The following is a 14,446-nucleotide window of genomic DNA, read 5'->3' as shown; positions in this document are numbered from 1 at the left end:
TCACATACTTCCCCATGTCTGGTCATTACCTTGCCTGAACTGTCAAGGGCACAAGAATGAATTCAGGGGACAGAACATGTAGACTGCAAGCCTGTTTTACCCTGTAATATTCTTGTGCACAGAAAAAATGTCTCCCAGCTCCGTACTTTCCCAAGTGCTTAGTACAACGCCCTCTACAAAGTAAGCACTCCATAAATGCTATGGATTGATTTATTGTCAATCTGTTCCTATAATGACTGCTTAACATCCTATGGATTCTAAACCCTGATGGTATCATTTATTATTAGATTAGAAAGTCCAGCAAGACCAGAGGTAGGAGCTCCCAAACTTCAGTTTTCACCTTTTGTGGTTAGAAAATGGCTTGAACTTTATTGTTCTTCACTGTGTCCATTTTCCCCATACTGTCACCTTTTCGGTGCTGATCAGAAGCAGATGAGCCAAAAAGCATTTCTATGGCATTTTCATTCTAATCAGGATCAGATCCAAATCTGGAAGCTGTGGCAATTTCACAGGTACAACCCATTTTCTCAAGGCTTGTTCAGTGCAAATGTGTAGCCTCTCAAAGCACAGATGTTTCAGATAAAAATCTGACAAACCAAAGGCTTATCCAAGCTTGTGAGCCTTAGATGGCTTTCCATCACCAATTTCAGGCCTGTCTGCTTGACAGGGAACCAAATGAGACATAATCACAGAATATTTCAGTTTCCAGGTACATACTACTTTAAAGATCACCCAGAAATTCTTTACTCTCACATTAAAGATATCGATACAGCAATGTTGAGAATTGTTCAGATCTGTGTCCAAGAAACCTAAGCATAATATCTGACAATATTTCCCCAGAAATATAAACTATTTTGAGATGAATGGTAAGTGTAATATCTGAGTACATTTCCTCAGGAATATAAACCATTTTGAGATGAAATTTGAAAGTTCACTCCAAAGGGATTGTTTCCAAAACTGTTCAGTAAACTGACTGTGGCATTGTGTCCTGGAAGAGTTAATATGGTTGCCTAATTTAATCACAAAGAATAGTAGACTAGGGTACCAAGAGTAGGAAAGACAATGTCAGTATCACAGTTTTCTGGAAGGGATCTGACAGTATTCAAACCATTCTTTGGCCTTCAGATAGGGCAAAAGCACCTAGAATTCTCTGGTGCTTCCAACGTAAGACTAACCCATTCTAGTTTGTCTAGACTCTCTTAGTTTGTGATTCCTCCCAAGAGACAGGGACTATGTGTAATTCCCACCTGGTTATTCTCCCCCAATGCTTACTAAGGTGATCTACACACCCTAAATGCTTACTAAACATTATTACTACTTCAAAATGAGTTCATCTGTGGCTTGATAATAACAATAGTACATGTTCAGTGTTTACTATGTGTCAAGACTATGCTAAGTGCTGGGATAGATACTACACAATCATGTTCAATGAACTTTACTGAACTTAAACAAAATCCAAGGTTTGAACCAATCAACAAATCTTAGCTTTTCGTCAATTTTTATAACCATGGAACATGAAAACGAATTACTTATGCAAAGAAAAACTTCCTTTTTATCTTTTTTTAAAAATTTTGGGTTGCTAGCATTGCTAGATTCAGATAGGAAAGTGAACTCTGATCTCTTTCACACAGAAACTCAAATGCCTATTTAAAATATCAGTTGTCAGTTAAGAAGAAGAATGAAGAAAATATGATCCAGTGGATCTTGGATACTGTTCCCAGTTCTTTCCTTGATGTTACTATTGTTCAGCTGCTTTTACTTCTCAGTTTCAGTCACTATAAAATGAGACTAGCACTACTAAATTTTGCAAAGAATCAGGTTCTTTCTCTAAGTTATTGTTCTATCATTCGGTTTTACAGCCTGCTGTAAAGTAGTTTACTCTGAGTTCTGAGACTATTACTAAAGACAAAGAAAACTAACTCAGACTTTCCAACAGTCACAAATAAACCTAGTTTCCTAAAGAGACTACACACGCAGTGTTTAGCTTCCAGGCATAGCTTAAAAACCACCCGGAGCATGCTTCTAATGCTATCGCCAAAAGTGTTGAGGAGTCAGTATGTTTAAGCTGGAATTTGCTAAGTATATGTCTAAAGAGCTATTTATATTAAAAAAAAAAGTTGGCAAGTCCTGTTCTCTAAACCAGTTGTTCAGACAAAAAGGCTCCACTTCAAATTTGTTTTGGGATTTATTGCCGCAAAAACCAAAGGTAAATGAAACTACTCAGGAAATCAGGAAAACACAAGACTAGGTAGGATCCGATAAAACTGTCTGGAAACACTTTAACTAGCACTGACACCTAAACCTAGTCACGACCAAACAACCCACATGATCTGACAAGAGCCTATAGGTCAAGTAGAGAAGCCACAAAGGGAAAGGAACAGACAGTTCACACTGTAGTAAACTTAAGCAAATCGTGACAGCAGTCACTTCTATGAAGTAAAGACAATTACTTGGAGAAATATTTTTGTTCTTACCATCTGAGACTGGCTCCTGGGACAGCCATTGATATCTTCAACCTTTTCATTTGCTACAAAAAATGTAGTAAGAACAAACAAAAAAGAAAGAAAAACGAAAAAGAAAAAACAATCAGTTGCAATAAGACACTAGATAAGATCGCAGAAGCAGAAGAAAAATCTGTTTAGACAAGTTCCTCTCCAAATATCACGCTGTACATACACTTGTTAGCAGCCGTCACTTCCACAAGCCCAAATCCCGTAAAAAAGGGAGTGTGAAGCAGAGTGCTGCTAATTCTTCAACCCATGCCAAATGACTGCTGACATGAAACCCTTCACAATTGTCTTTGCTGGGTCAGGATACAGTTTCAAGGAATCTCAGAAGTATGAGCCACTTCAGCTAACAAAATGCACACATGGGAGACATATGGTTTAATGAAGCATTCGATTCTGACCATTCAAGTGTGCATAAGGAGCAGTTCTGGCCATTAAAATAGGGTTAAGCCATCTCTTCCAAACATCCTCACGTAAAGTTTTCTTTTTCTTTTTTTTAATTAAACCAAGGGGGAACCACATCAATCTTGAGGACACATGGACAGTGTCAAGCTGTATTTATACAGGATCTGTTTTGCCATTAAGTACATTCATTCCCCATGCAAGTCACTTCAAGTTATGCTCTCTGAGAACTGGCCTTACCAATGATCTGGATGATTTCTGCTAGCAGAACTCCATCTGCAATGTCCTGTTGCAGGTCCTTGATCAGCCGCTTGTGGCCAGATTTTGCTAGGTAGTGGTTAGCCCAGTCAGTGTAAATCTGTAAAACAGAGGGGAGGGAAAAAGTGGGGTGAGGAGGACGGGAAGAGAAAGAGAGAGAGAGAGAGAGAGACAATAAAAATTCTTAAGAAAATATTGGCTTCAAAGGGAGAACTATTCTGGATCACATTCCAATTTAAGAAGTCATAGCTCAAAAGGAAATGATTGTAAAATTATTTTTTAAACAACTTTTTTTTCCCGCTTATCTCAAATTTAAACTTGGGATGATTCACTGTTTCAAAACAAGGAGTCAGCCACTTATGACAAAACACAAATTCCCATTCCTTCACAACTATCCCTGATTCCAATTAGAATAAGAGCTATTTTCTCCCTTCTCCCTGACTCTCCACAAAGAAAATCACTGTATACTATCCCGAGAAGCCTGTACCAGTACAAATTGATTCATATTGGAACAATATTACAATCTTGAGGGAGTATCTTTTGATAGATTGCATTGAGTTTGTCATATGTGGTACTCTGTGAATCTATGTTTCTGCTTTGCATTTATAAAATAATCACACATGCCTTGCTGGGTTGAGACATTTCATTGAGACTGTCACCTCTAGTTAAGCCGGTTGAAATGCTCTGAGATGAGAATAAAAGTATGAAATATAGCTTTGTCCTAGGAATTACAACATATGTTTCAGAAGTTAGCTATGTCTGTTTTCCACCAGAGGGAGGCCAAAGACAAGCCAATTTGAAAAGAAATACATGGAATTTAGCACTAGTTTACCTTTGACATCAAGAAAAGGTTATGCACCATATAAATAAAATAAAATAAAATTTGGTGACAGAATTCACATACCAACAAGAGGAATGTTAAAATAAATATAAAGGGGAAATAATCCTAACATAATATATGACAAATGTGTGCTCAGTTCTCCCGTAACACCATGGCTTTTGTTCTTCCGCAACGCTGAGCTACAGAAAATCAGTTTTAGCATTCACCTTGTGTTCAATGCCACTCGCATGTGCCCATATTTCTTCTGAAACCTTGCTGCATACTATCCAGGAAGACTCACATTTTCAGGAAACACTTGCTAATTCTGCCGTGACATTCAATCCAAAACGTATATTCAAAATGTGTGTTGTTGCAGAAGTGACAATGTTTTGAAAGTAGGCAACAGAGGGAGAATGTGACTAGACCAGTGAAACATCCAAAAAGAGTCCACCGGAATAGTAACAAAATCTTCAAACCTACTGCTCTCCATAGACTCGATCGCCTCAGCACAGAGTCCGCTATAGGAGGGAAATCAGTCAATTAATCATATGTATTGAGCATTTACTGTGTGCAGAACCCTACACTAAGCGCTTGGGATAATGACAATGGTATTTGTTAAGTGCTTACTAAGTGCCGAGTGCTGATCTAAGCGCTGGAATAGATGTGAGGTTGTCCCACATGGGGCTCACAGTCTTAATCCCCATTTTACAGATGAGGTAAGTGAGGCACAGAGAAGTGAAGAAGCCCAAGGTCACACAGCTGACAAGTGGTGGAGTCGCAATTAGAACCCACGACCTTTGACTCCCAAGCCCTTGCTCATTCAACTAAACCACGCTGCATGGGAGAATGCAACGGTCAACAGACAAGTTCCCTGCTCCCCCAACAAGCATGCATTGGGTCGCTGTGGACAGGGAACGTGCTTGCCAGCTCTGTTGTATTGTTCTCTCCCAAGTGCTTAGTATGGTGTCTGTTTACTTGTTTTAATGTCCATCTCCCTCCTTTTAGACTGTAAGCCCCGTGTGGGGAGGGTTTATCCCTCTTTGTTGCTGAATTGTATTTTCTAAGTGCTTAGTACAGTGATCTGCGCACAGTAAGCATTCAATAAATACAAATGAATGAATGGAAGAGTACAGTATAAGACAGTTGGCAGACACGGTCCCTGCCCATAAAGAGGACACAATCTAGAAGGGAAGAAACCCTGGACCCACCTAGGCTCAGTCCCTCTTGTGGCCAGTGTAGACTCGAGCTGGACTAAATATGAGCCTGGATTAGCCTGGAAGTGGTTTGGGACATGTTTCATGGGAGACTAATCACACGCAATATTTACTCACCTAAAACTCCCCCATGCTGTCTTAGAAGTGGCTTGGCCTAGAGGAAAGAGCACAGGCTTGGGAGTCAGAGGACATGGGTTCTGATCCCAGTGCCGGCACTTGTCTGCTGTGTGACCTTGGGCAAGTCACTTACCTTCTCTGTGCCTCAGTTACCTCATCTGTAAAATGGGGATTAAGACGATGAGCCCAATCTGGGACAACCTGGTATCAACCCCAATGCTTAATACAGTGTTGGGCACAGAATAAGCACTTAAATACTATCATCATTCATTTATTATTGTTCTTTTCCTCATCTTTCATTTTTCCTTCCTCCTCCTCCATTCATTGCCTGTATTTGCAAAGTTGCTAACTTCTTGCAGGACAGTACTATTGGCACTTAGTACGTGCTCTGCACAGACTAAGAGCTCAGTAAATACTATAGATTGGCTAATGATTGTCTTTGGCTCAGTGGAAAGAGCACAGGCTTGGGAGTCAGAGGTTATGGGTTCGAATCCCCGTTCTGTCACATGGCAGCTGTGTGACTGTGGGCAAGTCTCTTAACTTCTCTGTGCCTCAGTTACCTCATCTGTAAAATGGGGATTAAGACTGTGTACCTCACATGGGACAACCTGATTACCCTGTATCTGCCACAGCGCTTAGAACAGTGTTCTGCACATAGTAAGCACTTAACAAATACCAACATTATTATTATTATTTGAGTTTAATAAGGGGAAACAAAGAGAGTAAATGTCCCAAAATATATAGGGTCCAATGGCAAGATAGGATTTCTCAAAATTTTTCATCTAGGGTTGTTGAACTTTAAAATTGGGTAGCAACTTTGATCTATGGGTGGGGACTCAATCCTGGAACAAAGCAATCCTATTTTCTCTCTAATTTCTATTTTATTTCACGACTTCATCATCTGGCCATCTATCAGTCTCAACTCAGAGAAGCAATGTACTCTAGTGGATAGAGTATGGGCTTGAAACTCAGAAGGACGTGGGTTTTAATCCCAACTCTGCCCCATGTCTGTTGTGTGTCACTGAGCAAGTAACCTAACTTCTCTCTGTCTCCTTTACCTCATCCGTAAAATCGGGATCAAGACTGTGAACCCCATGTGGGACACGGACTCTATCCAACCTGATTAACTTTTATCTACCCAGAGTTTAGAATGGTGCCTGGCATGTAGTAAGCACTTAACAAATAGCATTTAAAAAAAAAACCCTCAGATAAAGGTTCTGAGAGCCTATCATGTTTGTTATTTGGCTTCCCTGGTATAGGTTGGGTCACTCAATGAAAATTCACTTCAGTCATATGTGGAGTTTCTCTATGGAATGAATACCAAATAAGAAACAAGTAGAAATTGAATGTTTTAAGAGTGGGAATTGGAAATAATTTCAGTTTCCAAACTTTTTATGACAGGGATAGCCTTATTAAAATCACATATCATCCAAGAAACCTTCCCCGACTAAACCCTCAATTCCCTCAAACCTCCCTTCTGAGTCAGCTTTGTACTTGGATTTGTAGCCCTTTTTTATTCACCAGACCCTCACCATTAGGGCCAGTGCTGTCACTATTAATGAAAATGAATGTTTCCCTCAAATGTTTGGTGCCAAAATTACTTTTCCTAGGCGATTTGAAAAGAAAATGAAGCAATTTTGTAGTTTGGAAAAGTGACATGTGTGGTAAAAGAACCTTTATTCAACACTCATCAAATGCAACTTTCTTTATTGGGCAAAACAGTGTCCCTGCAATTTGGAATGATAAATTCTGGATTATTTCAGCAACGATTTGCATAAATCACTTAACCTGACTATGCTTCAATCTCTTTAGCCATTTCCTCTTCTTCTCTGAATTAGGAGAGTACAGGGATTCATACTTAATTTAAGAAAAAAATCCCATGGAAAAGGCTACCAATATATATAGGCTAGTTTACTTACCTATGAGACACAGCATGGCTTAGTGGCAAGAGCATGGGCTTGGGAGTCAGAGATGGTGGGTTTTAAACCCAGCTCTGCCACTTGTCTGCTGTGTGACCATGGGCAAGTCACTTATCTTCTCTGTGCCTCAGTTAATTCATCTGTAAAATGGCAACTGAGACTGTGAGCCCCACGTGGGACAATCTGATTACCTTGTATTTACCCCAGCACTTAGAACAGTGCTTGGCACATAGTAAGTGCTTAATGAATATCATAATTATTATTACTACTTGTACTACTATATTAAGAAAAAAAACAAGTATGCTATTCTCCACTCATTTATCATTCCCAAGGTGTTAAAGCTAAGATTCAAGATATTCTGAATATGATGGAATGACTTTTTAATCACTCAACATATCTCAAAGTGAAATCCCCACATTATTTGAAGTACATATGCAGCAGAGTTCATCTGTGGGAAGCTTCATTGCTGTTTCACTACTCACTGAGGTATTCATGTTGGAACACATTTCCGACTTACTCATTTCCTTTCAAAGTTTTTTTTTTTCTTCTTCTTACCACTGTACTCCAAGTCACTGAAAAATCTCTCAATTTCAACACTGGAATCTAACCACAAGCAGAATATGAGGTGACCACATTGGACCTGGTATTGCCAACCAGAAAAAGATTCATTTCAATCTTTTGTGCCACCCCAACCTTCCCTTTGTGGTGATTTGCCTTCTCACTTAGTGAAATCTCCTCACGATTGTCTTTAAAGCACTCAGTCACCTTGCTCCCTCCTGCCTCATCCCCTTACTCTCCTACTGCAACCCAGCCTGCACACTTCACTCCTCTAATGGTAATCTTTGTACTGTACCTAGATCTCCTTTATCTCACCAATGACCCCTGACGCACATCCTCCATGTGGCCTGGAACACCCTTCCTCCTCAAATCAGAAAGACAGTTACTCTCCCCGGCCTCCAAAGCCTTATTGAAGGAACATCTCCTTCAAGAGGCCTTCCTTGACTAAACCCTTTTTTCCTCTTTTCCCACTCCCTTCTGTGTCACCCTGACCTGCTCCCTTTATTCATACCCCCTCCCAGCCCCACTTTACTTGTGTACATATTGGTAATTTATTTATATTAATGTCTGCCTCCCCCTCTGGACTCTGTGGGCAGAGAATGTGCCTGTTTATTGTTATATTTTACTTTCCCAAGTGCTTAGTATGGTGTTCTGCACATAGTAAGTGCTCAATAAATATGACTAACTGACTGACGATGAATGAATGAACTGGGTGATCTAAACTAAGGCATGTCTACATGAAGTTTCCCTATATTTTTCCACTTCTTTTCATTTGGGGCTGCACCAAGTCCATACAGATATATCATTATACAGTTAGAAATGTTCATGCTGATGATCTAAACACTAGAGCATATCATCCCATCAGCCAACCCTAGCCCTTTACACTTATACACTTCTTGTAACATAATGTATCTATTTGTCCTTCTATCTATCCATCTACCTCTTTCCCCTTCATCTTTAATTTTAGTTATCTCTTGTTTATTTTGTTCATACCCTTCCTCCTCATTTCCCCAATTACTCTGCAATCTTTGTAACTTTTTGTTTTGTCCCTCCTTTTATAAACATATGTACACATATATTTTATTATGGTATTAGCACTAACTGTGTGCCAGGCATTGAACTAAGCAGTGGGTAGAAACAACCGAATCAGATTGGGCACAGTCCATGTCCCATGTGAGGTTCTTATTTTTAATCCCCATTTGCAAATGAAGTAAATGAGGCAGAGAGAAGTGAAGTGATTAGTCCAAGGTCACCCAGTGGACAAGTGGTAGAGTTGGGAGTAGAACCCACGTCCTCTCACTCCCAGGCCCATGTTCTATCCATTAGGCAAAAATGCTTCTTCATAGTGGTAGGATGTGACTACGGCTTTGAAGATGGGAAGGGTAATGATCTTTAGGATATGAAAGGCAAGGGAATTCCAGGCAGGAGGGAGGATGTGAACAGCAAATAAATGGTAAGAGATGAAGTCTAGGTACAAAGACAAGACCTGTGTCCCCTTTTCTTTCTACCTCCATCACCTTCAACTCACATTTTCTATTTCCCCATCCTTTTCCCTTCCTCTCTTTTTCCCTCTTTTATCTCTCTTCTGCCATTTCTCTTAGAACATCTTGTTTGAAGAGTAGCAGCATGGTGTAGTGGATAAAGCATGGGCCTGGAAGTGAGAAGGTCAAGGGTTCTAATCCTGGCTCCACCACACATCTGCCATGTGAACTTGGGCAAGTCGCTTCACCTCTCTATCTGTGCCTTAGTTACCCATGGGGATTGAGACTGTGAGCCCCACATGGGACAGGAAATGTGTCCAACCCTATTTGCCTGTATCCACCCTAGCACTTAGTACAGTGTTTGGAACGTAGCAAGTGCTAAACAAATACCACAGTTATTAATTATTATTGTTCTTAGAGTCTGAGAGAATACGAAGAGGAAAAAAAAGGAAGAGGAACAACAGAGAAAAAGAGGACAAATCCGGGTCTATCTGACCCAGAAGAGGCATAGTTATTCCCATTTTCACATCTCTGATGGGATCCCCCAGACTTAGAACACAATAGACTTCCTGTGGACCCAAAAGGAGAAGCTGAAGTACATCTTTACATTTCACCCTGACTGTGAAAATGCAATGGATCTACCAGGCATCACTGAGCTATGAAGTCTGAAACCCACAACTCCGCAGCTGGAAACCTCAAGCCCAGGGCATAACTGCAGGGCAATTTTACCAAAATCAAGACAAGACAAAAAGAAGTATTGCAAAAAAGAAATGCTTGGTAAGAAACATGGCTCATCCAGCTCATTCTCTGACTCTGATGGCAGGAATGGGATCCATGGATGAATCATGTGACTGTTGATCTCCTTGATACTGAAAATAACTACTCTTTTTTTAATTGTTGTTTAAGTGCTTACTATGTGCTGGCACTATACTCTCCACTGGGTTAGAAAAAAATTGGACACAGTATGTCCCACATGGGACTTCCAGTCTTAATCCCGATTTTACAGATGAGATACCTGAGTAACGGAGAAGTGGAGTGACTTGCACAAGGTCACACACATACAAGAAGCAGTGTGATGCAGAAGCAGCATGAAGCAGCGTGAAGCAGCAGCAGAAGCAGCATGGCTCAGTGAAAAGAGCACAGGCTTGGGAGTCAGAAGACATGGGTTCTAATCCTGGCTCCCTCGCTTGTCAGTTGTGTGATTTTGGACAAGGCACTTTACTTCTCTGGGCCTCAGTTACCTCATCTGTCAAATTGGGATGAAGACTGTGAGCCTCACGTGGGACGTTGTCCCATGTTATGCTCACCTTGTATTCCTCCCACCGCTTAGAACAGTGCTTTACACATAGTAAGCGCTTAATAAATACCAACATTACTATTATACAAGTAGTGGAGGTGAGATTAAAACCTAGGTCCTTCTGACTTCTAGGTCAATGCTGTATCCACTAGACAACACTGCTTCCTTTCTATATCCCCACTTTGCCAACTTTCTCCTGATACTCTATTATAAATTACTATTCATAAGTGAATTGATCCAAGCACCTCATAAATTCACAGCTGAAAAAAATTCAATTTCCTAATCCTCTACTGTGTGAAGAGAGATTTCCTTTTTGTTCATTTTGAACCTGCCAGCCTCAAATGCCACTGGAAGCCCTCTTTCACTAGTACTATTCGATTTGCTGACAAAGAAATCTGTGTCTACACTATTTGTAATTTTGTGGATGTATTTATTGAGGGCTTACTGTGTGCAAGATACTGCACTAAGTACTTGGGAGGGTACAATATGAGAGTCTATCAGACCCATTCCCTGACCACAATGAACATACAGTCTAGAATGGGAGACAGATGTTAATATAAAAAAATATATTTTGGATGTGCACTAAGTGCTGTAGGGTTGTGGGAGGTATGGTGAATAAAGGGAGCAAGTCAGGGTGTGGGAAAAGAGGAAATGAAGATATAGTCAGGGAAGGCCTCTTGGAGGTATGCCTTCAATAAAACTTTGAAGGTGGGGAGAGTAAATGTCTGAAATGGATATAAAAAGGGAGGGTTTCCCAGGCCAGAGTCAGGACATGGGTTAAAAATGTCAGTGAAGAGATAGACAAGATTAAGGTACAGTGAGTAGGTTGGCATTAGAGGAACAAAGGGTGCAGGCTGGGTTGTAATAGGAGAGAAGCCAGGTGAGGTAGGAGGGGGCAAAAGCTAAAGTAAGGAGTTTTTGTTTGATGTGGATGTAGATGGGCAACCACTGGAAGTTCCTGAGGAAGGGGGAAACACCTCCTTATTATTGTTCTTATGGTCTGAGAGAATACAAATAGAAAAAAAGGAAGAGGAATGACAGAAGATTTTTCTAGAAAAATGATGCAGGCAGCAGAGTATATTATGGACTGGAGTGGGGAGAGATAGAAGGCAAGAGGTCAGCAAGAAGGCTGTATACAGTATCCAAAGCAGAATAGAATAAATACGTAAATTAACATGGTAGGAGTTTGGATGGAGAGGAAAGGACTGATTTTAGAAAGGTTGTGAAGGTTGAACCGAAAAGATTTAGAGATAGATTGAATATGTGGGTTGAATGAGAAAGGAGTGAGGGATAATGCCAAGGTTATGGTCTAGTGAGACAGCAAGAGTAGTGGTGCCATCTACAGTGATGGGAAAATCAGGGGGAGGACAGGGTTTGGGTGGGAAGATAAGAAGTTCTGTTTTGGGACACATTCAGTTTGAGGTGACAGCAGTACATCCAAGTCGGGCTGCCTTGAAGGAAGGAGGAAATGCGTGACCGTAGAGATGGAGAAAGGTCAGGGCTGGAGATGTAGATTTGGGAGTCATCCACATAGAAGTGGTGGTTGAAACCATGGGAGTGAATGAGTTCTCCGAGGGAGTGGATGTAGATGGAGAATGGAAAGGGATTCAGAACTTAACCTTGAGGGACACCAATAGGCAGAGGAAAAGCCTGCAAAAGAGACTGAGAATGAGCGGCCAGAGATATAGGAGGAGAACCAGGAGAGGAGAGTATCAGTGAAGCTGAGGTTGGATAATGTTTCCCAAAGATTTCAATCCTGTTACTTCTAGGTCTTTAGGTTTCACTCAATCAATCAATCAATCAATCAGTAGTATTAATTGGACAGGGAATGTGTCCATTTATTGTTATATTGTACTCTCCCAAGAGCTCAATAAATACGATTGACTTCGTGTTTACTGTTACAGAGTACAGTACTAAGATCTTGGGAGAATGTAATACAGTAAAGCTAATAAGGATTATCCCTGGTCACAGGAATTTATAGTCTACAGGGAGCTTACATTTTCCAGACTGAAGAATCCTAATGTTATCAGGCTATTATAAAAAAAAAGGCATATTGGTTGCCCTTTTTTCTTTTTCTTTTTTTACTTATGGTATTTGTTAAGTGCTTATTATGTGTCAGGCACTATACTAAACCTTGTGGTAGATATTAGCTAATCAAGTTGGACACAGTCCATGTCCCGTTTTGGGCTCACAGTCTTAAGCCCCATTTTACAAATGAGCTAACTGAAACAGAGAATTTAAGTGACTTGTCCAAGGTCACCCAACACATAAGTAGCAAACAGGGGTTAGAAACTCAGGTTCTTTAATTCCCATGCTCATGCTTTTTCCAGTAGGCCACATTAATTCTCAGTACCTGTCGTGTCTTGCATTAATTGTAGACATCAGAACTGAACATATTATTCCAGCACTGGCGGATCATAGAGCGGTAATCTATGACTTATAATAGGCCTCCTACTCCCTAACTAATCCTTTTTAGCATTTAGTTGACAATGTGCAGCGTTGAAATAAATGAGTGAATTTTTATGAGAACCTCCTTCCTATTAATACAAATAAATCTACAAAACATGTAATTATTTTTTTAAGGAAGAAAATTGTTTCAGTGAGAGTTCTTTGAAAAAGGGTGTTCTCAAATCACTGCAGAACAAAGTGTTCAGATTTCTTCTTACTGGAATATCCAGTTTCATCTACCTCATTCCCGGTAATCTTTGGATACCCTGAAGACTCCTCAAAAAGATTTATTTTTTTTCAGAATTGAACTTTCCTTTGATATCTAACAACTTCACCTGTCAAAGTCATTCTCATTACAGTATCTAGTTAGTCAAATGAATTAGCCCATCAGGATCTAGCTACAACATTGCCACATTTGCTAGCATATTTACAGTTCAGGAGCAGAGTATTATATAACTTTTAATGATTATTAGAGCAGGTTGGGCTTTGATTAGACTCTCAGGGTGGGGATTGTATCCAGTTACCCTGCTGCACTCTTCCAAGCACTTAGCTCAGTGCTCTGCACACAATAAGTACTCGATTAATAATAAGGCATTGATTGCCCCTGATTTAATGATCTTATATGTGTTATCTGATTACCTTGTACCTACTCCAGATAGAAAGGGATCAGGAACTAAACCTTGAGGGATACCTATGGGTCAAACATTGTGCTTAGTACATAGTAAGCACTTAAATACAATAATAATCGTTATGATAATTGATTAGAACTCATGGAAAATATATTTTCTCACTGAAACAATATGAATACAATTGTTCTAAATAATAGCAATAGTGGCATATTTTTGGGTCTTCCTATTTGTCGAGCAAAGTGCTAAGTTCTAGGGTAGATATGATACTAAAAGATCAGATACAGTGCCTGTCAGAGTGTAAAAGTGAGGCAGAAGGGTATTTCATCCCCATTTTACAAATGAGGAAACTGAGGCACAGGGATGTCAAATGGTGAGATCAAATGGTTCTGACTCCCAGGCTCTGCATTTTGCACTATGCCACGATGCCCTTCACCCCCCAGCCCCACCCCCACCCAAAAGAAATAGATGTATCTTCTTTGTCAATAAAAGTTCTGACAGTCAAAGAAGGGCAACATAAAAGAAGTCACTATGCATTACTTCAAGAGAGACAATTAACCAGATGTTTTATATATTGAATCAAGAAATCCAAAAATCATTTCAGTGAAAACTACTCTACAGGAAACTGCTTAGAATAATTTATAAGGATTATATATGAGGGCACCATCTGTCCTGAATGGAGGGATACTTTATCCAGGAGCCTGGCATCTATTCTGCAAAGTCCTTTGAGGTGCTCTATGAGAAATTTAATTGAGTTTTAGAGGTTTTTTTTTTAAAGTTAAGTGCTTTTGCCTACTCA

The 14,446-nt window shown here is 40.0% G+C and overlaps 1 protein-coding gene across 7 annotated transcripts in view; it reads right to left on the bottom strand.

Annotated features, from left to right (window-relative positions):
- The window catches only part of NAV3 (neuron navigator 3), a 617,057-nt gene that overhangs the window by 307,698 nt on the left and 294,913 nt on the right, over nt 1-14,446 (bottom strand). For 6 of the 7 annotated variants that reach the window (XM_039914053.1, XM_029078987.2, XM_029078989.2 and 3 more), the window contains 2 exons: nt 3,150-3,267; nt 2,475-2,527 (listed from right to left, as the gene is read on the bottom strand). In XM_039914053.1, coding sequence (XP_039769987.1) covers nt 2,475-2,527; nt 3,150-3,267 — 171 coding nt within the window. Of the gene's footprint in view, nt 1-2,474; nt 2,528-2,676; nt 2,730-3,149; nt 3,268-14,446 lie in introns of those variants that run through there. The other variant, XM_029078992.2, reaches the window with a different exon arrangement.

Source organism: Ornithorhynchus anatinus, chromosome 14 (genome assembly GCF_004115215.2).
Source record: "Ornithorhynchus anatinus isolate Pmale09 chromosome 14, mOrnAna1.pri.v4, whole genome shotgun sequence".
Classification (NCBI taxonomy): domain Eukaryota; kingdom Metazoa; phylum Chordata; class Mammalia; order Monotremata; family Ornithorhynchidae; genus Ornithorhynchus; species Ornithorhynchus anatinus.
The sequence above is the reverse complement of the archived record's forward strand: the minus strand, read 5'-3'. Positions and strand labels throughout refer to the sequence as shown.